This window comes from Amblyomma mixtum, chromosome 2, assembly GCF_055824585.1.
Source record: "Amblyomma mixtum isolate Tamu chromosome 2, ASM5582458v1, whole genome shotgun sequence".
In the NCBI taxonomy this organism is placed as follows: Eukaryota; Metazoa; Arthropoda; class Arachnida; order Ixodida; family Ixodidae; genus Amblyomma; species Amblyomma mixtum.
The window spans coordinates 279,332,715-279,360,143 of NC_143013.1; the positions used below are offsets into that span (position 1 = coordinate 279,332,715).

A 27,429-nucleotide genomic window follows, 5' to 3' on the forward strand; every position below is an offset into this window, starting at 1 on the left:
TTCTGAGGCTTCGCTCCCACCACACGCCTCCCCCTCACCGCCGCGACAGAATTCTCATCGACACGCGTTGTGGGCGACCAGGCGGAAGTCGACTCAACACGTGCGCGAAGTGTTCGACACGTGACGCGCACTTGTTTCCCTCGTGGGGCTTCGCGATGTTTCCGCTACTGTGTGTTGTCGTCGTCGTCGGTGTTGGGCGGAAGTGCGTGTTTTGGAAACGCCTATGGGTGTGCTTGTTTGTGCGGGTTGAGAGGGCGGAGGGGCGAGGCATTACGTAACGGCATTCCCGTTTTTCACACCTACACCCTGGGACTTTCGACGGAACGGGAACACGCGCCGGTCAAGATGCCGTCGTCTGCTGCTTGAATAAACAGTCGAAGATGTGCGGATCATCCGTAGATGTCTCGCCCTTTGAGAGGGGCGCATCACGAGCGCAATATATAACGAGTTTTATGCCCTACCAACGTCGTGGCTTCTCTATGGCACAGATAAAGAAAGTACGGGGGGGAGGGGGGGAAGCAAATCTCCCTGCTCAAAAAAAGGTCTATGATGCAATAACCCATAGATCATTCATCATAGAATATCATGCAATCTGTATGATATATCATACAGATTGTATGATATTCTATGATGAATGATCTATGAGGTTATTGCATCATAGAACTTTTTTTCAGCAGGGCTAGCTTGCCTGTAAAGTTGTACAAACTAACGCAACCCATCTTCAGTCATATATTGCTGCAAGACACTGAGTTTACATCTAAGAAATCAAATTGCGAAGTATGCCAATTATTCCCTTTCCGTTTTACTTAATGACACCCGCAACAGTTCGAAATCCAAGAAAACCACGCTTGCGCGTCTTCACCTCTAGTGTAGTCACGGGAACTAGACAGTGAGCAACGCGAGTCTCCAATGCATACCGCTTTGTAGAAGTAGCAAGATGGCGTGCAGTTAGGAAAGAAACACGTATCAGCAGAGGAAAAAATAATACCCATCATGATAACGAGCTTCTCGTCGGAGGCGCATCGCTCTGAGCCCGGCAGGGGCGCAAGTTGGAGAGTTGAAGCGAGACTGCTACAACTCCGCGTATCCTCTATATTATGTCTGTTATGTTTTCTGATAATTTTTTGCGAAGCTATTCTGACCGACAGAGTGGTGGGCCTTAAATGTTTCAAGATATTCTGCATTCTCTTAGCGAAAGGCTGTGCATACGGCTGTTTGTAAATTCGTCCGCATTCCCCTTAAGAGCACACGATATGGATAATCCAAGTCGTATGGCTTCCCGTATTCACTGTACGCTGGCGTGCGAAGCAAGGACTCCGACGCGGCCGTACACCGCACTTCGCTGCAGCCGCCTGCTTTCAAATCGCGTGCGATTAGCTGGCACTGATCCGGTGCAGGCATTGAACTGATTTCACGCTCTAAGAAGTGTAGCGATTCACACATCGACGCCAAGGACGCATATGCTTGCGCAGGCCCTGGAATGTTTCGTTCTCAGATCGCGTATTTTCATTTTCTTTATCCGCGCTCGCACGTAGGGGCCTCTAAAGCAGCAACGGTGCTGCGAAAGTACATTGTCCTTGCTCGCTGTCCTGAGAGGAATGCAAAGAGATAAGTACAGCGCCGTTGTTTCGACATGTCGAGCCATTTCATTCTCATTCTCCCACGGCACATCTTTTATAGATATAGTTATGAAAACTCCAGACACGCGCAGGGCGGCGCGAGTGAGCGCGGGTGTGCATGTACCCGTTTCTTCCGAGGACAAAGGGCCCGCCGGTGGGATACATGCGCACCGTTGCGCGTACTCAGGAGTAATGCACAAATTGGGCGCGTCCGCGGAGAACTCCAGGGGAGCCTTGGACGAACGGCGTCATTACGGCTGCCCCTTTACACTTTCACCGCTGGTATTATTATCCGTCGGCGGGAACGGGGTTGGCAGGAAATTCCGGCCTTCTTTTCATTTCTCTCCTCTTTCCCAAACACAGCGGTGTGGTCGTATGAGTGGCCGGTGCATTCCGGAACGAGCAGCAAGGAGCTGTCAATCTTCCACGTGGGTGGCTCACTAGCGCCAGATAGAAAGAAAGGCGGATAGGCGAGAAGTGTGAGAAAAGGAAGTTTCCGGTGTCGGCTCGGTGGCCAGCGAAGGAGTTCCTCTGGTTTCTTGAGGATCAAGGAAAAAGGAAATGCCTCGGCTGTGGCTTTCGGCGCTGCCGGTTGTTACTGCTTTCCACGGTTCCCCGAGACGAATCGACGTTGAATAACTTTCGTATACGATCCCTCAAGCGTGTTGAATTGGGAACCCGCCGAGAGTCTGCCACGCCGTTCCATGGCTGACGTCCTGGGTATCTGAAGTGTAACTGGAGCATGTGCACGTAACGACTGTGTTGCGACCGGTTGCGCTGAATCGTGTAGTCCCTCCTCTGGAACTGTGCTCCTCGAAAAGACCGAGCATACACAGTATTACGAATCAGCTCGCAGAGGCAAAGAAGAAAATGTGCAGGGAGTTGTTTGGAAGGAGCAGCAAGGCAAGACGAGATGAAAGTTTGAGCCATCACAGAGAGTCAACACAAGACACAGAAGCACTGTCCACAAGCATTGCAAGTTTTGTCCTGTGTGGTCCAAGTCAAAAGATTATCGCTCAGGCGTCGCCGCGTTTAGTGCAACCTTCACGTGAACGCTCCTAACCAGCATGGGTCAACAACCCAACTCCGCACGTTCTCCTTTTTCTGCCGCGGGCTTCTTTCCGCTCCGTACCGCCAACTAGCCGCGGAACTTGCCCATTCCGGTGTGTGTGCGGAGGCTGGTCGTTGTCTCATCATCGGTCCTTTGTGTGGGGGGGCTTTCGTCCGGCCGCCCGGGGAGGTCTGAGCTGTCTTCCGCACCCCTTTTTAGACCGCCGACACACACGCGGGCACAGGCACAGCCCCTCTGTTCGCGCCTTCCTGAAACGGAAGCTCGCTCGCGCTCAAGCCAGGCCCATTTTGGGAGGCCAAGCTGCGTCTGACTCATCTCTTTCTCGGAGTCAGCCGCCGGTTTGCTCGTCGCCGGTCCGAGCCGTCCCGCGAGCGGAAAGAAGCGGCACCGCTGACTGCGCCGAAAACGGAGACAATAGGCTTCGAAGAGAAGAGGGGAGGGAGGCTAAAGATAAGGAGAAAAAACAGCGGTGTCGGGATCCACGGAGATGGAAAAGCCGGTAGCCGGGAAAGCCGAAACCCCTCCAGAAAAGGCACGCACCTGCCCGCGGGCTCCCTTCTTTTCTTGTCCTGGCTGCCGATGCGGCGTAATTCTTTGCTGCGGATGCTTTGTTGACGGAATTCAAAAGCGCGCGCTTGCCGAGTTTCTGTGATGCCTGTTGCTGCTTTTGCTGCCGGACGCGATTGTTACGTAAGACTGCGACAATGGGGAACTCTCGACACGCGTCAGTGTAAAATTTCATTACGCGCATGATCATAATGTCAAGGCTTGCGCAGCCACAGCATTCGTTATGACTCAGTGCTCCTCGGAAATGTTGGCTTGAGAACTGCACTTGTGTTGCCTGATGCGACTTAGGTAGGCGTATAGGTTCGGTACGGAGAGCATTCGCGTCATCCTATGTCGCATTGACGTGACGTACTGCAAAAAAGATTTTTACTTTAAACCATCACCCGAACTTTAGAAGTAGTAATAATCGACGGCCATTACGTATATTTTCCCGCGGCGTCGGGTATGTTCGAGTGCAAACAGTATCAATAGACGGCTGGTACAAGTTCACGGTTTAGAAACCACGCATACAGAAGCGCACATGAAAAGTTAATTCGCTGCCATTGCAATACAAGAAGCACGCATAGCGACCTCGACATTCTTAGGGTGGGGTGGAGGGAGATTGGATTAGATAGACGACACCGTTCTCGGCTACCCAGACTGCGCTGAGGCATGCGACTGGCGCCCACGTGCCATACTGTAATCGGCGTGGCGGATGCACATTACGAGTTTCAGTGGCATTCAGACAGGAAACTGAGCGCCTGTGAGTGCTAGCCTATTTTGCGGTGTTATCGGCGGTTGACGGCTCCGGGCCTTGGTATTTACGGCGTTTTCCGTTTGGCATAATTAGTGAGCTTTTCTGGGTGTTTCTCACCGTGATCCCAAATGGTCTCTTAGTTGCCCGTCTGTATTGGCAATGCTTTGCGAGACCGTGGCTTTCTTCACGGTGTCGCGCGGCTGCCCGGATTCGCCTGCTTTGGTAAATTAGTTTTTGAGGAAAGGAATTGGATCAGTATCTGTCTCACATATCTCGGTGGGCTCCTTTGCAGCGTTTTCAGCGAAAACTGCATGTCTACACGTTATTCCGGAGCTACTCCATAGGCGACGTTCTTCGCTGCCGTTATTTATTGTTTCTGTACAGGGTGGTTCACCTAAGACTTTACACAACTAAAAAAAAAAGGCTTCTTGAATTAAAAGAACACTTTTTCCGGCATAGTATTGTCAGCGGTGAAGTACATCAGAATACGGCTAAGACGGACTAACTAGCAGGCTGGTTAATCAATATTGAATAGTTAGCTTTTTAACTATTACCGTTAAGCGTGTAGCCCACCGTCAGTAATATATCACTTTCATATCAGTTTTTAGAACTGCGAAAACGCGGTTACCCTCGCAGCTATCGCTTCCTGGGGCTTGGAAGCGCACAAAACGAACTCGTAAAACAACAACGCGTTGTGCAATTACATAGGCCTGATAACTTACAAAAACTCTCATTTCCGCGTAGCTTTGATTACCATCCTAAATTCTAGACCTCCGGGCATCGCTTATTCGCTGCAGACGTACAGATTGTGTCATCGCTTACATTTGCAGTTGTGTTACGTTCAGGCAATAGAAATGTGCAACACACCCAGCTGTTTTGAAACAATAGCGGGTTTCATTCATTCCGGATGTCACTGTTATCAGTATCTGCTTCACAGTTATTGGCGCGATTTGTGCATACTGCCATTGCAGAGAAATTTCGTTTGGGGTTGAGTTGAAGCACACTGTCGATGCTTTCAGTTTCAATCTTCCTTCTAAGCATTCAAGGTAGCGCAGTAGGTTGAATGTGAGATCTGATGCGTGCATAAACGGCGTACATGCGCTTGTTCGGCAAGGCGCAACTTCGACGTAACTTCATGAAAACGCTGCGTTTCAGCTCTATCCCTGCACTGCACTCACAGACATTTCTTTAGACAGTCATAGACTATCCACAGGCTTTTGTCTATAAAGTCTATAGACTTTTTATAGGCACATCCTATAGACTAGTCTATAAGCAATAGAAATGCTATAGACAATGTATCGATTTATGACCATACACTTTTAGTAGACTTTTTTTCCATAGACAGTCTATAGACTAACAATAGACAGAAGGAAATATTTATAGGAGGGTAACAGTCCACAAGAAGTCAATCGACAGTCGACAGACCATTTTTATAAGGGGTATACTCCGCCGCCCAGCCATCTGGGTCGTTTTGTTAACCACTTCTAGGCGGCAGCTGACCCGCTTGTTTTAGCAAGCAGGGCGCGCATACCATTCTGAACTGGTTTGAAATTCGGGCCTGCAGACTGCGCGCCCGGATTAAAAGTAAAAGCAATTCTTTAGTGTACGCCTTCATCAATTGATGCCACAAACCACAACGGTGCGCACCGGCGAACAGCGACGTGACAAGGCCATAAACTTGCGGCTGCAGTTTTCTCACGCGCGGAGCTTCTTACATGCGCGTTTGTGTATGTAGTGCGTACCTTGCGCCCTATCTTGTCCGGGCGTTCCTGCGGCTGACGCTGAGCGCGTTCTCCCACTTGGCAGGGTTCGCCTTCAGCCGCGTGGGCCGCAAGACGTGCGTGGGCCCGCACAAGTACTCGCTGCCCCCGTCGACGACGACGACTCCGATGTCGCTGGCCGCCCAAGAGCAGCGCCCCTGCCTGGTCGAGTGGCCGCAGCGACTGGCCACCTTCACCCAGCCGCTGAGGCTGACCGTGCCCGACCTGCTGTCGTCGAGGGAGGCTTCGCGCAGCGTCGAGTGCCTACAGGACAGACACGTACGTACTCACTTCCGCATGGGTGCCCTCATGCAAAATGTGCACAGCTGTTGTGTAACTCAGATGTGGTGTGTGTTGTGTGCACAGATGTGTTGTGTAGAGTACACTGTGGCAAACATTTACTCCGTACTTTGTTGTGAAAGCGGTGCGTGGTTCAGCACGCAGCTGTGAGTGTTTCTTTTATGATTGCTGCGTCACTACTGCTTCGTCGACTTTCATCAATAGCCGCATTAATCACGTAAAACACTTCAGGCTGTTGCTACAGTGTGATCAGTTCGACATGCTCCTGGAGAGTGTTCTGTTTCTCATGTCGTCCTGTTCAGCAGTTGTAAATAAAAAGCACCTTACTGGGTGTTAACCGGTACTTGTTTCACAAAAGTGTCCTGCGTAGTCACCGTATCAAATCTCCATAGTAGTTTGTATTTGAAGTGAGCCCGAAACACGACGCCAGTAGGCTTTTCTGTTTGGTTTTTAGCCGCTGTTCTAACTTGCAAGAAACAGAATAGTGGTCGTCATCATTCATAGGGGAGAGGGTCAGTAAATTACAATTGCTGATTGCCTCGCCGTGGTGGTTCAGTGGTTACGGCGCTCGGCTGCTGACCCGAAAGACGCGGGTTCGATCCCGGCCGCGGCGAAATTCTAAAGGCCCGTGTGCTGTGCGATGTCAGTGCACGTTAAAGAACCCCAGGTGGTCGAAATTTCCGGAGCTCTTCACTGCGGCGTCCCTCATAGCCTGAGTTGCTTTGGGACGTTAAACCCCATAAAACAAAACCAAACAATTGCTGCGTTCTAAATGAGCTCAGGACTCAGGTGCAATGGTATTTCTACAATTTTTCTCGGGGAGCACCAGTGAATCTATAACTAGAAGCGGTCTTACTTTTAAACACAACTGCGTGCGCTGGTTCGGCACGCTGTGGCCTAACTCGGGCGCTCAACGAGTGGCATCATGTGCGCAGGACGGCAGCTTCTACCAGGACTGCGCTCCAAATGCGGCAGAGGACCAACAACGGTCCTCGCACCAGCGCCCTGGCGCCGTGGTCCGCAAGACTTCGTCCCGCATGTACCGCAGCCGCTCGACGTCGGCACTCGTCATCGAGGCGTCCCTGCTCGATGCGGACGTGATAGACCACGACGAGCTGGACGCCGCGGTCTTGAGCGTGGCCCACTCGGGTGGCCGGTACCGTCGAGACTGCTTTGGCGAGGCGGCCGTCATGGACAGGTAAGCAGGAGGTTTTAAATATTCCGTTAGGGCACACTTGATTTGCGGCGCCAATCGTGTAGCCATTGAAGGAAAATCTTCGCCGAAGAATGCTTACGAAGAAGGCAGAATCATTACGCAGTGGAGAGCTTGTTAGAAAGATTCAAAAGAATCGCCATTTGGCCCCTTCTGTCTCGGTACAGAGTGTGAGAATAAACTTAGCTACCGTTGCGCTTGGGACTTCCTCAACCCTCCATTATCTCCCTCTGGCTACAACTGACCTATTGTGTCTGCGGCAGGCGTTCAGAATAACATAGTGTTTGCGAAAACTGTCCTCTATCGGCCAAGTGCTGTAGTGCGAGATAGCAAGACGAGAGGCGAGCCTGTCTGACATAGACGAAGAGAACAAAGAAGGCAGGGAGACAAAAGTTAGTCAGAACTCCAAAAGGCACTTCTGCGACACAGAACCGCTAACGCAGAACGAAAGCGGTAGGCGCGGCTCGTGGTCCTAGAAGTCAGTCCTCGTAACTGTCAGCATTCGTGTAGCACGACCTCTGGGCAATGTTCTCACATCTTCACCAACTAGCCCAAGTATGCATGGTAGAGAGGCCTTTCACTCCCCTGAAGGAAAAGAGAAGGTAACCATCGGAGTTTATTGATTGATTGATTGATTGATTGATTGATTGATTGATTTGAGAAGTTTCAGTGCGGGAAAGGATCGAAGGTATGTTGAGGAGAGTACAGGGAGACAAGTAGAGGGTAAAGTGTTGAAATGTTTGACTGCTGAGGGCGTGCGATATCCTGTCTTCTTGCCGCTAAGAGCATCCCAACCGTGGATCCTGGACCTGATATCCATAGCAAGAGATGGGGCTATGATTTTACCGGGTTTAGGAGTCGATGGTTTTGTTCACAGAGTGTGTGTATATATATATATATATATATATATATATATATATATCCGTCATGGCCCCCCTCCTGCTGTCGCTATTTTCATTAGATGCCCATAGGATGTGAGCTCTGGAGTAAGGCACCTGGTGTGCGTGGCAGTGCAGTGCAGCTCCTGGTTCTTCTCCGAGTAGTTCCATGCAGTCCCCGCGCTAATTTGAGCTTAGCATCATTTGTTTTTTTTTTTCTTTTGCGTGCCGCTCAACTTCCGTCTGTTCCACGCAGGGTGCCCGGCTGCAAAGACCTTCAGTGCTCGGAAGAGGGCGGCAGCACCAGCAGTGGCAGCAGCGGTGCCCCGCCGACCCCGCCACTCGAAGAGGACGGGGGTGCACCAGGCACCGGCGACACGGCGAGCCTGGCCAGTTCCACACAGCACCGCTCGGACGAGTCCGGCTACGAGAGCGACGGCACCAAGAACGGCGGCGAGGACAGCCCCAACGAGGATGCGCCCGCGGTCGCCATTGCCACTGCCACCGCGGGGCACCACTTCCAGCAGCACGGGCAGAGGTGCGCTTCCTCTCATGTTGCCTCTGGTGTCGAATATAATGGCATGCGTACGCAGTAGGGCATCCGGGGTCACGTTAGAGCGAAATCCGCCTCCGCGACTTACTTTCCGGCGGAAAACCGAGCGGCAAAAGCGATAGATGCGTAAAAGATTTCTGCCGGCGGAAAAACCAGTGGAGGAGGTTGCGCTCGCCCCTCATTCCGCATCTTGTGCAGTTCCGCAGTCGCAACACTGGGCACCACGGCATTTCGGTGGCACACTCACTTGTGTCGCCGAAGGCCTTAGTGTGAACGTACAATAAGGGTACTGTCAGCTGGCATTCTCTACTTGACCAAGCTGTTCTGGAGGAGTAAACTTTCCCAGAGCTAAGTTTAAACTGAGCCATTGTGTTTGATCCATTGGCTTATGGCGGAACCTTCAGGTTCAGTCTTGAGGCGTTGCCGCCTGAGCTGCTCACCGGTGAACGGACGCAGAATACATCACATACAGCGATGGGCCAAGAATGGGCGTTCATTAATCAGTTAGCAAGCCTTAAATGGGGCTCTGTCATCTGTTCACTTAGGACAAAGCTTCGCCTAACGGGTCTGGTAACTGATGACTCCACCCCCGCGTACGGTCTGACTTAGGGCAAAATACGATGCATTCGTGGAGTTCAAGTGCAGAACTGGTATGGTAAAAGGCTGATTTGTCCTTCCGTCCTGAAGAATTCATCGGTGGCCGGCGTACGAACGTATCCTGATTATAGTGAGTGACGAAGGCGAAAACAACATGCCCTGTGCACTGTCTGCCTCCGTGTCGCTATCTCTCTAGAGATCAAAGAAACAGACACCCATCTCAAGACGGCTCGAAAACACATGCTCGGCGGTGCCGCTGCATGTCTTCAACAGGTCGCCCTTTTGTAGAGCTAACGATGGCGTGGTTTGAAAACGGCGGGATGGCGCGCGCCCGGACGTGGCATTTCGCAGATGTGACCCAAAGCGTGGAAGCGGGGCTGCTTTTACCCTTTTGGCTGAGCGCACCACCGCCCCTGGCGTGCGGCCATCACTCACTGTTCGAGTGAGTGATTTTCCAGGGGGGTGCAGCCGCCCCCCTTTGCCCCCCCCCCCCCCCCCCCCACCTCCGGACGCCCATGTGAACTATACGCAATATATCGGCTTTGTGTTGTTGTTACTTTTTTTTTCCTCCTTTTTGGATTGTCAATTGTGTACTTTCAGCGTTTTGTATTGACCGCGCACTGTTGTTACTGCCGTGGCCCACCCACAAGCGCTTTCGCTTCTGCGGGCACACGCTATGTACTGCATATATATATATATCTTGCAATAAAATTCCTGTGTGTAAAAAAAAAAAAAACTGCACTATATCACGGCGGAGTTAGCTCTCTTCAATGCTGGCGCGAAATCTTACGAACGTTGCGCGTGCGCTGCGGCCGATCTGTGAAAGCAGTCTTCACATTGCAAAAATCGTATTTTGAAACAAAGGGCCGGAAAAGCAAACGCACCCCCAATGAAGAGAACCCACTCTTTCGCCTTTTCACTTTCAACTGTGGTAAGCAACTATAGTATCACTCGTGTCGCCACGTAAAGCTCTGTCACGTAGCCTGGTTTCACGTAGTGTTGCGAAACCAAAATTTTATCACTTACCGTATTTACTCGCATAATAGGCGCACCCCCAGTTCGGTCGCGAAAAATCGGATTTTTTTATTTCCGCGCATAATAGGCGCACCCCGAACTTGGCCCTGTGATCCGTACTGTATTTACACAATTGTAAGCCGACGCCTCCCTACCCCCACAATCTTTATTTTAACGAAGTTTTTGCTTAACTTGCTACTAGTCCTCACTAGTGCTGCTGCCGTCGCAGATGCTGCGGACCCACAGCACGTACAACGACATCGCGTGGAACAGCCGCGCACAGTTTTCAGGGATGCTTACTTTAAACATCTGTTTAGAAAGCTTCATCAGCTTGTAACCTTCCCGACTTAGGACCCCGAAAACCGCGGCGATAGGAGTCGCATACGAAAATTTAGGCACGCCACAGTCGCAACTGCCGCACTTCTCGTCCACATCGAATTTCCGGCCTGCCGCGCGCTTGCCGTGTTCGAGATTTAACTCCCAGCCGTGTAGCTATTAAGGCGCTTGTTCGTCGTGCTAAAATAGCAACGCTCGGCGACAGCGCAAGAAAGCCACAACTACGATGAACTAACACGCTACGACAGAAACCAGCCCTTTGACAGCCATAAAAAAACTGGAGCTGGTGATGCTGATGTTGATATGGATAGCGAAAGCTCGCGGCTGCTCGCGGCGGACGAAAAAGTTGACGATGATGATAAGCTTGACCTTGGGCGTCATCCGTGAGCGGCACCTGGAAGTTCCTGTGCGCATGTGTGGCCTCTGCGACCAAGCGCGCGTTGCTCGCGGAGCCGATCGCAGAGGCCACGGCGCGTGCATTTCGAAGGCTATTCCCGCGTGGATCGTGGAAAGTTTGGGTGCGGCCTTTACACGGATATTTTTTTTTAATTATTTCCTTCGGGAAAAACAGGATGTGGCCCGTACACGGGTGCGTTTATGCTGTAATTTCAGTTTTGCGAGTCGAAAAATTTCCGGAAATTTTACCCCGCGTAATTGGCGCACCCCTAACTTTGAGCCGGATTTTCTGGAAAAAAATTGCGCCTATTATGCGAGTAAATACCATTCGTTCCTCATATAAAGCTCTCTTTCATCGGTAGTGGAGCGCTTTGCGAAGTCAGCGTTGTACTCAGGTCGCCTTCCTTTTGTCTTTTGTTTATTCAACTTTGGAAAACTCGCTCATTATGCGAAGTCTTCGCTACTCTTCGCTGAACATGAATGATGCCAACTGTATGAGACAATTATGCATATAGTGTGTAGCGACTCATCGCGACAATTCTTTTCTTCGGCAGGAGGATGACTCAAGCCAACGGAACCGTGCAGTCTCCACGCATCGTGTGCACAGAGCCCGCGAGTCATCCTTTCACCAGTGACGTCACGTCAGCGACCCCCCGCACGGCGGCCACCGCGACCACGACGCCGAGCGCAGCGCCATCACAGCGTCGTGCTTCGTCCCAGGAAGGTTCCAATGTTCAGAGGCTGGCGGCAGCCCTCTTGCACAGGATCTCCCTGCAATCGCCCAGTGCTGGGTCCAAGGGAGGTGATGCGTCCAGGCAGGACAAGTCCAGGTGAGGACGCTGCTGCCATTAATGCAGTAAATAACTAGAAGTACTATAGAGCGCACAAATGGCAACAAATATGGTGCTAATCTTTGATGAAAGATATGGTTTAGTAGGTAAAGGAATTTTTTCTGGTGCCAAAGTGACACTGAGTACTTTGCGTAGCGCCAGTCTGGAGGACTGTGGATATATTTTGGCCATCTGCAGTTCTTTGACATGCATCAAGAATTTTTATATTTCGAAACGCCCGGATAATTACTGTGTAAACTAACCTACTCAATGCCTAATCAAGCAGTCCTGTAGTAATGCTTGCACTCTATTGACACGTTTTTTTTAGGGCCCTGACTGTAAGTTGGGTATTTAAACTACTTTGATACTAAGTGCCCGGCTCTTTAGATGTTTCCAGAGACCATAAGCTAGTCATTTCGTTCTTCTAGAGTAAAGGAGACAAATGCGCCATCTTACTGTCCTGGCAATGTTTGTATGCCACAACGCTGCCGCCAAACTGTCTCCGCTCGCTGTGCCATGATTGTAACACACGTAACTGATGGAAATGACTGATTTCCTCTGTCGCAGGCTTGAGTCTTCGAAGCAGGACCACTACCACGCAACGCCGTACGACTGCAAGAGCCTGCGCTGCAAGACGCAATCCCTGTTCTCCGTCCTCCGGAGGGGCGACAATTCACAACACGCGACCACTCCCAGCAACAATAGCAGCAGCAACAGCAGCCGGGAAGCTGAGTCTAGCCCGCGGTCCGAGAGATCCGTGCCCCCGAATTCAGGTTCCAAGCTGGAGCAGTTCCGCGCCTGGACGCTGGACCGCAAGCTGCTGCGCAACCGCTGGAAGAAGTCGCCGTCGACGTCAACGGAAAGCCGCAGCTGTTCGTTCGAGTCCCCCGTGCTGTCCAGGGCTGGCTCGCAAGAACAGTCTTCGCAGGATGAAGGCGCCGCCCCTCTTTTGCAGGGTACGCTCAAGAGTGCCTCGTCCTGGACAAATGTGTGCGTTGGCAACGAGACAGTGAGAGAAAGCGGTAAAGACCGCCGAGTGGGCCGCGCGAGTTTGGGTGATCTGGGGTGCCGCAGTGTCGGGGCCGTTTCTGGTGGTGGTGACCTCGGACATCTCGCGTCCAGTACCAATGACCTGCGGCGTCGCCTGTGGCTGGAGGCGCATCTGGAAGGTGGTTCGACGCGGCAGCAGCGAGGGAGTGACACCGCTTCCATGCGAAGCGTGCCCGACGGGGCGCGGGTGTTAGCCGTGCGCTTGGCCAAGGACTCGAGGGGCGAGCTGGGCGTGTACATCAAGGGGAAGTGTGGCCCAGACGGCTCTGTGCTTGGCTACGTAGTCGCCGACCTGGAGCAAGATGGGCCAGCGGCCAGGTAAGCGCCTGAGTTTTCTAGAAACGCACAGCGTACACACCGTCATGGTATCATGCTTTGTTCCATGCTCTATATTTGATGAGGCTCCTCATAAGAGTGCACTAGGCAGTCTTTGTTGGAAGTGCACTTTCTCAACGTTCTTGCTATTTCTCTCTGCTAATCAGCTTGCATCACTGATATTTTGCGTATTCCTGGAGTGCCTAATGTCAGTGTTTTCACTCGCGACTGGACATCATAACTCACTTGGTAATGTTTTACCACCGGCGCAACGTGTGTTCTTTACGCTTTACGCGTTTGCAATAACTATTTCCTGATTCTTCCGCAGGAGCGGCCAGCTCCGCAAAGGTGACGAGCTCCTGGTAATTAATGGTCATCAGGTTCAAGGAGTGGAAATTGAAGAGGCCCGTCAGCTGCTTGCCACACCGGACCAGGTGGTACACCTGCTGGTTGCTCGTCAGGTGAGAGGGCCGAGTAGTTGGTTTCATGTAGTGCAATAGATGACTGTTCAAACATAGGTGCTGTTCTCCGTTTTGCATGTGCATCTGTAAAGTGATTGAAGACTAGGTTAGAGTGCTGAGGCAATTAGACAGCAAGTAGAGTACAGTCGCGATGATGCGACGACCACTGTTACGAATTTTGGATGATACGAATTCGTCAATTACCCGGTCGGAGTGCAGAATTTCGGATGTTCCGAGCACTATCCCGCGCCACTACGGATGATACGGACGCGTGGGTCGCCACCGCACCCTCGAGCACTGTGCTATATCGCTGTCTGCGTGATCACCAGTCGCGCTGTATGCACCGCGAGTAGTCAGTCAGCCGTGGCCGCGCAGCCCTAAATAAATCCAGTCAGCTTAAATAGATCTGCCAGAATGCATTTCTCATGCTTCTGCATACTGATTTTTTTTTTTTTGATAATACGAAATGTTGGATGATACGAATATCTTCCCCGACCCTGTGAGATTTGTACCATCGAGATTCTGCTAGAACATGCTGCATCGAAAATGGAATTTTCTAAATTATTTATTTCTCGTTTATTTCCGCGTATCGCTTTCTTCTTGTTCTTCTGTTTCTGCTGAGCACTTGGAATGTCGCCCTAACACAGAGAAAGCAAAAAAAATTTAGGCGATTCTCGGCGGATCGTGTGAATGTGTTAGCATCTAAACGCTCGTTGTATCCGAAGTAGACTCAGTCGAATTCATTATATCTGAGGTGGTACACTTAGGTTCGTTATATCCGAGGTTAACACACTAATGTTCGTTACAGTCGAGGTGGCTGAATAAGGTTCGTTGTACCCGAGGTAGTATCTGAGTTTGTTATAAAACACACACGCCATTCGTGAGCGCGGTCGCCATTTCTGCTTGCATAGACCATTCTAATGGCCAACTCATTAAAAGGCTATCGAGTGGTTGTGTCACGTAAATACTGCTGTGAGATTCGCGAAACGTTTCCTTTCATCTCCGATTTCTGTGTCGCACGGATTTCTTTCAGATTGCGGGGTATCTTTCAGATTGCGGGGTATCGTTTGGGATGCGGCGCTTTTCTTGGTGGTAATTGATTCTCATAAATGAACAACTTTGAAGACAGCCCCGGAGTGTTTCTGTGACTATTGTCACCGGCCACCTTCTGCGCAGCTCTTTTGTGATGGAAACAAGCCACACAATTTAACCTGTTTTTCAGGAGGAAGCCGAGGAAGACTACACCGAAGACCCGCTGGCGTCGTCACCACCTAACGGAGTGTCCCGGCTGGCTGAGCCCCTTAGAGTCCCTGCCGAGCGAAGGGCCAGCATATCGCACCCTGGCGCTGCTGCCAACTACAACACCATTCCAGAGGTTTCCGAGGACTGCGAGAAAGACAACCAAGTGAGCACCGGCAATGTCGTCTATGACACACCGCACAAATAACACCTGCAAAAGAAATAGGAATGAAATTGCAGTTTGTTAGCACAGAAGGACTTGATGGAGGTATAGAGCATATCCTATTTATCAACAGGCAAACCCTACAGCGGCATGTAGTGTTGCTCTATTTTCTGATGCAACTAGAGATCGCTGTATCATGGTTCCTTTTTAACAATTCGTTTGGTCGTAGTCACGTTCATTTTCTATTTTAATTTCTTTGGCAGGAGGTGCTCAAGAAAACACTATACAACAAGTACACCTCCCTAGTTTCAAGGTGTTATAGCAATAAAGGTCGTTGGAACGCCAGCACTGCCATTTCGTGCCACTGACACACCTTGAGAGCTCGTGTACTCCCAGATATTGCGCCAAGCATTCACCTTTGCCGGTTCTAAACCTGGCATCCGCGGTTGGTACTGGCTGTGGAAGTGCTGATCATTGTAGGGACTAGCAGTACTGAAACTATGACATTCGATTTTATTTGGCCGTTCTTCTCTTCGTTTTTCCTCGCCGCGGTGGCTCAGTGGTTATGGCGCTCGGCTGCTGACCCGAAAGACGCGGGTTCGATCCCGGTCGCGGCGGCTGAATTTCGATGAAGGCGAAATTCCAGAGGCCCGTGTGCTGTGCAATGTCAGTGCATGTTAAAGAACCAAAGGTGGTCGAAATTTCCGGAGCCCTTCACTACGGCGTCCCTCATAGCCTGAGTTGCTTCGGGACGTTAAATCGCAATAAACTAAACCAAACCTTCTCTTCGGTTTTGCATGAGTGCTACATTGCGACATTCAGTGAACAGCGGTCCCTTAACCTCCTGACTAAATCTGCGATAATTTATTACTGCAGAAAAACTATTCCTTAGACACTGCGCATGCACTCCTCATCTGCAAATTTTATCGTATATTGAACGTTTAATCACCACACCTGTGGCTTGGAGCAGCACCTTGTCTCCATCACTGTAGCGTTTCAAGGTATGGCTGCCGCATACTAGTAAGATGGTAGATCTTAAGAACTGATGCTTGGACAGAGTGACGGTGCCTGAGAGAATGGGTGGCTGCATGCTCAACGTCGTTTAAGTACTTGTGATGTGCATGAAATGGCATTCACTATGCAGGAGCACATTTATCCGCAATAGAACAAAACTCGCGCTCGACTCGCTACTGTGCAAAAGGAGTTCCATGTGTTATGTAGTTCTTTAGTAATGCCGAACGTTGGGCCGGTTGGTAATGATTGGTAATGGTAACAGCGCGCAGAGTAAGGGATGAAACATTAAGTATAGAACTGGATGAAACTCGGAGCTCATTGCACTCCGTTTCCCGTTCGTTGCCAGCAGCATTGTGCGTTGTAGTGAGACTATCGCTCTGCATACTGTTTCGATATTTCACATGTCAACACTGCTTTTTTTTTTTTTTCACGCTGTAAAACATTAGACTTCCATTGCCTAATTCTCAGTGCGCACCGTTACATTGTGGTGCACAGAAACGGCATCCGCAGTTACAGCGCGGCAGTTCCACTAGTTGGATCGTATCAGCAAAATCAACCACCGCTAAAGACTGTTCTTGCCTCGTGCTCTGCATGTTCCTTCCAATCGCTGTCTTCATCACACGGTTCTCCACTTGCAGGCGACGCAACAGTACAGTAGCGGCGTGCTGTGCACCTTGCCGCGGAGGCCGCGCCACCACCACAACAATGGCAGCTCTGGGAGCGTGCCGGGAGTGTCCAGCGGAAGTGAGCTGCTCACGGTGACCTTCGTCAAAGGCCCCGGCCGGGGCGCCCTGGGCTTCAGCGTAGTGGGTGGCCGCGACTCGCCGCGTGGGGCCCTAGGCATCTACGTGCGGCGCATATTCCCGGGCGGCCAGGCCGAGGGCCTGCTCCGCGAGGGTGACCAGCTGCTGTCGCTCAACGGAGAGCCCTTCGAGGGCCTGTCACATGCTGAGGCCATCGCTGCTTTCAAGCGCGTCCGCCAGGGCGAGCTTGTGCTCAGGGTGGCCCGGAGGCCGCCTAAGAAGTGAGTGCTGCTTCACTTTAGTGCCTCCTGTTGACATCGGTAACTTTAAGGGGAAGCCCACTTTCCTGACTGCTTTCCAGATAGGCTTGCTGCAATAGCCATCCATGAGGCAAGCAAGTCAGACACGCATTTTTTCAGAACATTTGATGAGCGCTGCCATTCACCTGCAACATTGAAAGCACTATGCTGCATTCTGCAGTGGAGTGCACTGGACAAAAGAGACCTACTGGGCCCTGCCCTGCTTGCCTGGGCCCTGCCCTAATTGACGAAGCCCTGCAGTTGAGGGCACACAGTTGTTTAAAATTCTGATCTCCTTAGTGCTGAACACAATAGCTAAATCAGTGATAGGAGCTACAAGCTATGAATAAAAAAGGGGAGCTTCCTTTGCTTGTAGTTGAAGAAAATTGTAATTCCTTCAACTGGAAGAGAAGCAGCACAGTTAAGAGTTTAACATACGAGTTTTACAACGTAATCAGATTAATAGGAATTCAAAGCGTAGTTAGAATATGAGTTCAATTTCGTGGAATTTTATGATGTTATCACTGAATTTACAGCAGTTATTAATTTCACGTTACTATAGTAATTTCTAGACTATAAGCATCATTGGTGTGAGCAGTAGCATACTGAAAAATGCTATATAATTATGGTTTTCTTTGGCCCAGTAATGCAGCATGATTTGCAACACTTAAAGACATAGTAGCCATCACCACATTGGAATGCAACTCAGTTTTATTCATTGTTGGCCAAACTATGCTTTATATCATATAGTCATTTCAAGCATGTTTTTGGGCATAATGCAACTAGTAGGATGTGATGTGCTATTAATTACATATGCTATCATACACTACAGAAAGATCCTTCTGGCAGTGTGCAGAAAAAGCTCTAGAGGTGAGGGAAGGGAAGGACATGTCTAGGAGACCATAGCATTTCGCTGTTGCAAACATTGTTCACAGGCAGTGATGCACACCTTTGTTTGTATGCCAGGAGCATGTTAATGCTACCTACATGCTACCTACTATAACTATATGCCCTGCCAAGTAACCTTACGAAAACAACCAACTGTGTAGTTTTAGCAAGGCATTTCCTTACATCGATTGTAATGCAATACATAAGTGCAGAATTGCACTGCTTTGCTTTTAACAGTGACCAATGAGTTGTGTACTTCTTTTTCCAGCTCACAAGTGTCCAAGTCCTGTTGTAACCTGGATAGCATGACATAGAGAAGACACAAGGCTTTGCGAGCATTAACCAGAGTCTCACAACATCTAGTCTGCCTGGACAGTTGCATCTGTGATACCATATGTGAATGATTCCAGCCTTACTCATCTCCTCCCAGCCTCAAAAAAGCTTTGTACAGTAGCTTTCTCCATTAAATGTCAGCTTGTGTGCCTTACCAATACCAATATATTCTACCACTAAGTTTGTTCATTATGCTTCCAAAATGATGTTATATTAAAGCTAACGCATTGTCACTCCTCTGAAATCTTGTCTTTTCTTGTGTGCTACTCATGAACTAAAGTAGTTTTATAGACAATTGCCTAGTTAAGTCAGTTTCTGAAACGTTTCACTTTGCGAAACAAACAAACAAACAGATGGCAACAAACAAACAAATGCTGGCCATCAATCAAGAGGCAGAATGCTACGCACACCCGCTAGCACATGACATGTGCACGTGGGGTCATTACAGGAACCATGTCAAAATCTGGCACTTCATAATACGTACAGACTGCGCATCTATTTTCAGCTTTAAACATTCGCTGTTTTGCTCTTAGGCAGTTATGGAATATTGCATTTAAGCCATCTGAACAATTAGGAAGAAGTTATGTTGGCAGAGATCCTGGTCCTTGAACCAAAGGCGAAACATTGTGAATTAGTAGCACGTTATGCAACAGTGCTCACACATGTACACAAGTGCCAGCACCTTCAAGCATTCTGTGTGGTGTTCTGTTTCATTAGCAAATAATCGATAGTGCTAGAGCAACAGGTTGTAAGCGTCGGTTTCTGGGTTTTGCATCTCGTTATAATAGCAGTGTGTTGTAGTCGATGGCATAACCAGTAGGTACGTTGCCATGGAAACCACTCAGAGTGTGGTTACTGTGGAAGGAGAACGGTGCGACATAAGTGGAGGAGTCCACAACACCAACAGGTGGGTACCATGCAAGGAGGAAGCTATCATGAGAGCAGAGGAATCTTCAACCGGAGGATGCTATTGTGGAAGAAGTCTCAACCACCGCCCGGAGGGTAGTTACCCTCAAAAGAGGGGGGCATGGCGAGAGTGCAGGAATGCGTAACCGGAGATAGGTTACCGTGGAAGGAGGAAGATTACAGCGAGAACGGAGGGATGTAGCACGGTCCATCAGAAGCAGCAGCTGCAAAACATGCTTACACCGTGCTGCACACAGAGGGGCAGACTGCAAAGGAGAGCAAGTCTAAAAGTAAGTATATGGGGAAAGCTGAAAAGAGTGCTCTAAGAGTATAGAGGTATAAAATTCCTGTTTTTCTCTGCCTCAGCATACCTTAAAATATAAATACCTTAACAGCTGTCACTGAATGTATGGCTGCACAGTGCTAATTGTCCTGTCAATTTTTTTTCGTGTACTTTTGCACAACTACATGCAGCAACGAACCTGTACACGTGGGGAATTTAACAAACATGCACTGCCACGGTTCAACCCGGTCAGGAGGAAGACAGCTTTTGCATGTAGGGCACTTCAAAATTAATATGCTTTCAATCTTCAAGTTTGAATGTCTTGAAAAAAAAAGCATAGATTATGTGCCCATAAGTGCCATATCTGACAACTTGTAGGCTGGCAGTCTGTATTGCACCATCATTTTGACACATTTTTGTACAGCTGAACATGTTATTGCAGCAAGACAATTTAATGGCACTTTTCTGTTGGCAGTGGAATTGCATATCATGGTTCAGATTACATAACTATTTAATGGATAGTTTTATTGGCAAAAGGCACACTTAACAAGGTTATGATGCACTGGAGAGAAGACTGCATTCCATTTCTTTCTTAGTTCTCTCTGCATGTTCGCTACAAAATAAGCAACATGACAACTGATAAACACTTCAGCACAACAGTAAACTGAGCTTTCGGAAATTATAGACAGCAATGTGCCATCTTAAAATATCATGGTATAAGATGGTTCCATTTATTCTAACAGCCTGCTAAGATGTGAAAATAAATTCATTGCATACAAATCATGACTGTTAAAAACTGAAAGCATTAGGTTCTTCCATCTTCATGGCCCACAGCCCACATTATGTGACAGAACGGATTCTCTTCTCGTGGAAACAGTATGCAGGTTTATAAATAGAGTTCAGTAAGCATTGCTCAAATGATACTCTCAACACCTTAAGTGCTTCATGAGTATCGGATGGCATTGTTTGAGAGCAATGAGTAAACACTGAAGGAAAACTCAGCAGCATTGTCCTTTTCTATGTGTTCCTTCATTGTAGTTTCGTCTCTGCTGCAGTTTATTAACATATCCTAGCATTCGGTTGGAATCCTTTTCCAATTAGAGTAGTGCAATGTTGGTTGCAGAGCATGCACTGTTTAAAAGAAATTTTTCAGCATCATAAACGACAGCCAAAATGTCTTCATACGTTGTCAGTATGAAGTGGCTCTATTTTAAGCCATATAGACATAATTACAGTGGTATGTATCTGAGGAACAAATAAATACACATGTTTACCTCTCACAAGAATGACATACATGAGCTGCAAATTGAGAAAACAGTCGTGCTCAAATTTCTTTTTTAAGTGTCGCATTGATAAGCAATTGGTTATTTGCAAAGGTATTCCTGGATGCATAAAGTGTAGCAGCCTACGAGATTGAATCAATACTCTGTACCACCTTTGCCTGCCCCTTCATTAACTCCATTATTTGCCCAGGAGAAATCTTCCCCAAATGCAAACTATGTGGACACGAAAAAGCCACCACTGCATATATCAAATGAATGTCCACAGGACAAACCCCCGGAGGACCTGCAACTCTCGAACACCGAACAGCGGGAGGCCGCGTTGCTCAACTCCGTCCCGGAGAGACAACTCCGGGAAATGAGAAGAGCCCTAGAGGTCGCTATGCACCAAGGGCTCATGCCTACCTGACGGCGTCTGATACTTCCACAAAAACACACACACACAAAATATAGTCTAATCAAGAGACTGTTCGGGTCGACCAGATAAAAGTTTCACCACCACCACTGCAGTATGCAGATAACTTATTCTCCTCGCGTAAAGGAGCGAATGAGTGTGTTATGCGTGCCGGCGTCCCAAGTCCGTCGCTTGAGAGCTGGCATTGAACCCCGTGCCATAGACGCTCCAGAAGTAGTCGTGCACCCGGCGACCAACCTTGCAGCGCTCTTGCTGGGGTTCTGCAGGAGCACCATCGGGTAGGAGCACGGTGTAGCGTGAATCGTTTGTGTAGGGCGCCCACGACTGTCCACCAGGCAAGCTCGGTGCTTTCCTGAAATGATTCCAGAAGCAGGGCGAAAGTCATACTTGCGCCAGCTAGTTATCTATAAATTTTCATCAAGCAACCTTCGCATCAAAAACATCGCTGTTGTACTTCAGCATTCCGAAGGCGTTCGCAGTGATCACCTGAGGAGCTGTTAGATGCAGAACAGCATATCTGTACGAATGTACGAACTTGCTGTGTGCCGCCGACACAGTGACTCAAAATTAATGGAGACGTCTTGAAAAATCCAGTGACGGAGGCTGACAGCAGGCTCACTTTTAATGGAAGGTCTCTAAACCAGTCCAGCACACATGGCTCGTCGTTGACGTCACGCGTCTTTGAGCAGTGGACCGTGACCAGCTTGACAATCAGCGTTTCCCCTCAGATTTGGTTTTCGTACGAAAAATCGCCTCGCGATCACCCCTTGCCTTCTTACAGCCTCACTATAGAGCCCCTAATCTGCAACTATTTGAGGTTCAAAATATGCGACAGACAATGGACGCTCATCACGCACCCAGCAACTCCAAGGCAGTCTGATAACGCTGCCGCATTTTTCTGCACGGAGGCTGGTTCAAATTTGTCAGGGAGGCCGCGGATAACTACAACGGTATTGCAACTGCATACAATAAAGTTGCACTGATTCATAAAGGGCTGTTTGTTCGCTCAGTCTGGTTCGCTGTAACAAAATGTTTATGAGCGGGAGAAGTAACTCTGATACGCATGTTTTAAATTTACGCTGATATATACGGACATGATGTTAGTGGTTTAACTTCGCATAGAAGGACTTCCATGCATCCGGAAGTCATGCAATCTTGCACGCAGCAAGGCTGTACTGCTGTGTAGCACGACACTAGGTGTAGTACTGTTAAGATGCCTATAGTCGGATACAACTTATGTCTGCAGTGAAGCTCCGCCCACATTCAGTCTCCGCGCGCAGAATTCCTCCACGACGAAAAAGTAGTCTGTGGGACTGTGGCTGAAACGTTTCTTGTTACGTAAACAAGAAGTTTAGCACAAGAAAAAAGTTATGAGCTCTTCAGTTTTGATACGTGGATTGTTTGATACAGTCAAGCATTAAAAAATTGATTTCGTTTACAGTTGCGATTCGCCAGCGGAGTAATACAAGACGCCGCGGACCGCGGCCCAGTGTTAGCAACTGCTGTTTTTATAAGTTGTATCCTACTATAGACGATAGGCTGTTATCATCGCTTCAGATTTCATCCACAACAGTGTTTTGATAGATATATGAATGTCTTACCCTGACTTCAAGAAGTGCGCTATTTGCGAAGCAGACAGGATGAAACTGTGCGTGTTGTTACTCGTTCCCACGAAGTGGAAGACCGAGCTGCTTCCCGCTGATGCCACTGCGTCTGCAAAATGCATCATCGGGCAGCGGAACACCAGGTCTTCTAAGAATTCCTTCAGGGCAGCATATGCATTATCAGTAATAGGCCCATAATGCGCCTTTATCTCATCAATAAGTTGAGGCAGGTCGTCTTCGAATTCCTTCGTGATTTCCTTGAGAAAAAACGAGAGTAGTTTGGCGACGACACGCGTTTCATCTCTTTCGGTGAGACCACCTTCTGTCTTCAGGAATGGGAATAGATGGCGCTGGAATAGCACCTCGGCCGCGCGCCTGTCAATGCCGCACAGAAGATCCACGCCGTCCAGGTCGCTCTCGTCCACAAGCCTCTCGGGAGGGTAGATCAGGGGTTCCTGGTCGAAGCTCGGAACGAACCAGTTCTCGTTGATCGCCTCGGCGTAGCTCAGGAGGGTCGCTTCCGAGTATGACCGCTGTAGGTACAGCGACGCAACGTCACCCACGTGCACATGACATCCGAGCAGCCGACAGAGTCGCAGCGCCCTCTGCTTGCCGACGTGGCGGTCGTTGCGGGGCATCATAGAGAACGGCGACATGTCCTGGAGTACGGCTCTCTTGAAGAAGCCTCGGCCGAGACTCCTGAGCGCCAGAGTGAGCATAGCGGCGCCAGAACCCTGTCCCAGGGCAACCATGGAGTCGGCATCGCCACCGAATTCGGCCGCGTTCTCCTTGATCCATCGCAGCGCCAGGAGCAGGTCGAAGAGACCCACGTTGCCAGGGATTCCCTGGCTTCCCGTGTTGAGGAAGCCCAAGAGACCCATACGGTGACTTGGAACAACGACGACGACGTCTTCGCTGGCGGCCAGCTCTTTCCAAGCAGGAGACAGCGCGAACCGCGTCGAGCGGAACCAGTCCTGGACTAGGGCCACTATGACTGTCTTGTTGCCTTTTTCCGTGTGCAGACAGGCCGGGGGAGCCCAGACGTTGAGGTGGAGGCAATCGGTTGATGAAGGAACGTCCAGGGCTCCGACTTGGATGCACGGCGGAGCTCGGGAAAAGGCGTCCACATAGCCGTCGTCGAAGCGGCTTTGAGGCTCGGCCCTTAGAGAACAGAAACAAAAAACCAGGACCTGGTAGCCCATTGCTGGGTTTAAAGTATGCAAGGCAAAAAGTTCCCATTGAATAATAAGGCCTAGTGAAATTTCAACTGGAGCTGAGTGGATTTCCTGCGAATTCAATGCTCGCGACTACAATGGTGTAAGCTCTCGCACCCTTCCCAATCGAACGTCAAGCTGTAACGAAATTCATGAGCATGTTTTCTTTTTCGCAATGCTCTAACAGGAACCTTACACGTGCTGGTCTTTCCTTCTAATATATACTTTTTTCTTATCCATCTATAGGTCCGTTAAGGCAGGCCTGTCGTGTAATGAGCCTTCATTATTTCTCTGCTGTACTACCTGCCGAAATTGCGTTTAATACAAAGTATACAGCCCGCAGAGGCTACGGGCAGCAGCTCTGTGTTCCTGAAATAAATCCTGTACCGGCTCCAGCTCAGCCGATACAACACTCTGTGTAAACGACTGATCTATGAGTAGTAGTTTACCCTGAAGAGGAAGTAATAACGGACACGACTTGCGGGTAGCATGGCATGTAGAGGAGATTTCACTCTCGCTTTTGCTCGACATGCGTCAATGTTTTTAATTTTTTGTCTCACAGGACATGAAATGTGAGATATCCGGGAGCACGACACGCTTCAACTGCCACACTTCAACTTCCACTGTAGAATGGCGTCCAAGGAGTAGCTTCCAAGACGATAAATTATTTACATCCCAAGGTTCATTGTCTAGAAACTTTCATTCAAATCCTTCTATATTTACTCGGGCAAGATGCCTTTCAGAATTTGTCGGCCCTCCAAAATCTCGAAGACATCCTTGAAAAGCCATAGAAGGCCGCAAACACAGTAGGCTAATGAACTCAAATTGGTAATTTCGGCAGCGTTCTTGGGAAAGGCGATTTATGAGCGTACATAGATTCTCGTATAATGGCCCTGGTGCTAAACGCGACCCTTGGCGCTTCACAAGACGAGCGACGCGCTCACCCAAATAGTCCTTCAGCGCTCTGCAAGCATTTGCTAGAGGCTGCAATGTATCTATATCGTCGTCTCCATGCCGGGTCTTCCGAGAAGTCGACTCTTTTATTGCGAAAGCAATACTACTCGCACTTTCAAGCCTTCGCGTGACCCGGCCGCAGTTACGTTCGACCTTTAGCGGAGTGAATATGGGCGACCAACTCGCTCCTTCAGATAGCCCGGCTGCATTTACGCCGCGCCGCGTACCTGTGGCGCTCCTGCCACTGTGACGTCATACCAGCTGTAGATTATGTCTTCTTTCTCTCAGTCGCAACAACATCAACAAACAAAATATAAACATAATTACCGAAGACGCTTTGAGTCGTCGCGCAGTGGCGCCCGGTAGCCACGCGTGACCTGCAGAGGCGGCGCACTGCGTTCCAAGACGCTTTCAGTCGTCGCGCAGCGGCGGCCGGTAGCCACGCGTGACCTGTAGACGCGGCGCACTGCGTTCCTTCAGTTTCAGGCGCTGCGCTTTTGCTTTCGCAACCTACCAGGCTTAACCAAAGCTAAGCCCTCACCAATTTTTTTCCCAGTACCTAATGAATCGACCGACGTATGTTGCGTACGGGACGCCCATAAAAGCTCGCACGGACAGGTTCCTGCCGACATCCAAGCTCCGTCCACGTATGACGCCGTTCGCTGTGAACAGGATAGCTTGGTCGTCGGGCGTCAAGCAGCCCGTGGCGGGGTCTGGCGTCGGCGACGACCACGTCACAGCTTCGGTGGCGCTCATGTGGGGCTCAGGGGATGACTGCCGGCGCAGCATCAGTAACACCGCGACCAGAGCCAGCACGGCGGCGAAGAAACCCAACGCGAGCATGGTGCTGAAGACCGCGGCGCTGAACGAAAAAAAAACAAACTCTAGGATTTAGCCCCTTCGGCGCAAAGATTATAAATAAAACATTAAAAAAGTGCTCTGCTAATAGAGCCCAAGCCGAAACGCCCCAGTCCATCCCCCACACCCCGATCTCCAAATCTCTGGAAATTAACGCTCGCCTTGACCCTCCGGTCACTGGTACACCTTCATGGGCGCCTCAAGATCCCGGCTACATGGGTTAAACAGAAGCTGCAGCTCTTTGCCTTTAGCTGTGCCCTCCACTCTAACACTGTAAGAATAACAATTCAAGTCGGTTTAGGGCCCATTCCCACGTTAACTGGCCGAGGGCGGTCATCTTGGACGCTACTGTTTATTGGCATAGACTCTATATTTTCTATTATACCGTTTTAGCATGTACTGTTCCTGCATATACCGCTACGTGGCATCGCCGCCTTTTCCTGACCAGAAATTCAGCGCTATGCTATAGTAACCTCGGGATGCGCATGCGGCTCGGACTATAGCGGTTAGCGGTCCAAACAAACCGCTCTTGACCATTGAAAGCCGTAAAATGTTCGTTATAGATATCTACGCAGCTGAACCGTGAAGCACGGTAACGAAGTGGAATACAACAATGAGGAGGTTTCTGCCACTACAAATTGATGCATACTCGTGCTTATATTGTACGTTCTTGACAAGAAACGCAGAGGTGGCTTGGTCCACCTGGAAATGGGAAGACAGGTAAGAGTTCTGAGGTACAAGGACCTACCGGACTACATTTGTTGAGCAAATTGGTGCATGTCGAATTAGACGATAAGGATTGCACAGACAATTGACCATCGCAAGCAGAGACAGACTCTTCCAGTCCTGTGGCTGTTCCTGCTTGTTGTCGTATCGTTTGCGCAGCACGTCACGGGGTGTGCGTGGTGCGCAGAACTAACACGTACAGCACCTGGCGCCAGCCATTACAGTCATTGCACAGATTTGAATCTCGCTCACATCTACTGCCACGATTGGGGAATAAAGCGGAAAGCGATTGTACTCTCTGCCCTGATTGGAGCGATCACTACTCTGTCTATACACGCGCTTTCATGGGGCGCAGTCGTACTGAGAACTGCGGTGTCTTACATGGTGGGCTCTGGTGAAAGCGAAGTTGGCTCTTTGGCTCGAGCGTAAGGGGCGTCGGCGACCTCCGGAGACGCCTCCATGGCAGAACCGCCGTTCGTACTTCTTCTTCTTTTTCTTCTTCACCTCTTCGTTCTTCTTCTACTCTTCTTCGAATTTGTCTTGGGCGCGTGTCGACGACGAAAGAGAATGGCTAAAACAGTCAATGAATGGTGGTCTTCGATAGAATTCGTTTTTCGCCATGTGGTTTATAGTAAAGCGTCATTATGCTGTTAAAATGAGATAAAGTCACCGCACGTATGCCTCACGAAGACGAAAGAAAGCTGCTGAGCTGTACAGCTCAACAGTGAAGGGCTGGCGCCTGGCTGTGTAATTCCATTCCATCAACGGAGCAGTACACGCCAACTTACGGTTTCGCCTCCCGGCTTGCCTCAC

General features: G+C 49.6%; 2 protein-coding genes across 5 annotated transcripts in view; one reads left to right on the forward strand and one right to left on the reverse strand.

Annotated features, from left to right (window-relative positions):
• The window catches only part of LOC149364120 (uncharacterized), a 146,964-nt gene extending 128,344 nt beyond the window's left edge, over positions 1-18,620 (forward strand). For all 4 annotated transcript variants that reach the window (XM_089574113.1, XM_089574116.1, XM_089574115.1 and 1 more), the window contains 9 exons: positions 5,801-6,033; positions 6,990-7,252; positions 8,402-8,683; positions 11,596-11,871; positions 12,439-13,239; positions 13,565-13,697; positions 14,920-15,102; positions 16,752-17,137; positions 18,312-18,620. In XM_089574113.1, coding sequence (XP_089430239.1) covers positions 5,801-6,033; positions 6,990-7,252; positions 8,402-8,683; positions 11,596-11,871; positions 12,439-13,239; positions 13,565-13,697; positions 14,920-15,102; positions 16,752-17,137; positions 18,312-18,357 — 2,603 coding nt within the window. In that variant the 3' untranslated portion in view covers positions 18,358-18,620. The remainder of the gene's footprint in view (positions 1-5,800; positions 6,034-6,989; positions 7,253-8,401; positions 8,684-11,595; positions 11,872-12,438; positions 13,240-13,564; positions 13,698-14,919; positions 15,103-16,751; positions 17,138-18,311) is intronic.
• A 1,447-nt stretch (positions 18,621-20,067) lies between these two features.
• LOC149364121 (cholinesterase-like) lies at positions 20,068-25,875 on the reverse strand. Its single transcript, XM_089568638.1, has 3 exons — positions 25,622-25,875; positions 22,862-24,025; positions 20,068-21,612 (listed from the first exon to the last, which is right to left on the reverse strand). Exons 1-3 carry the CDS (start codon positions 25,873-25,875, stop codon positions 21,402-21,404), a joined length of 1,629 nt encoding a protein of 542 aa, XP_089424764.1. The 3' UTR covers positions 20,068-21,401.
• Between the last annotated feature and the right edge of the window lie 1,554 nt (positions 25,876-27,429).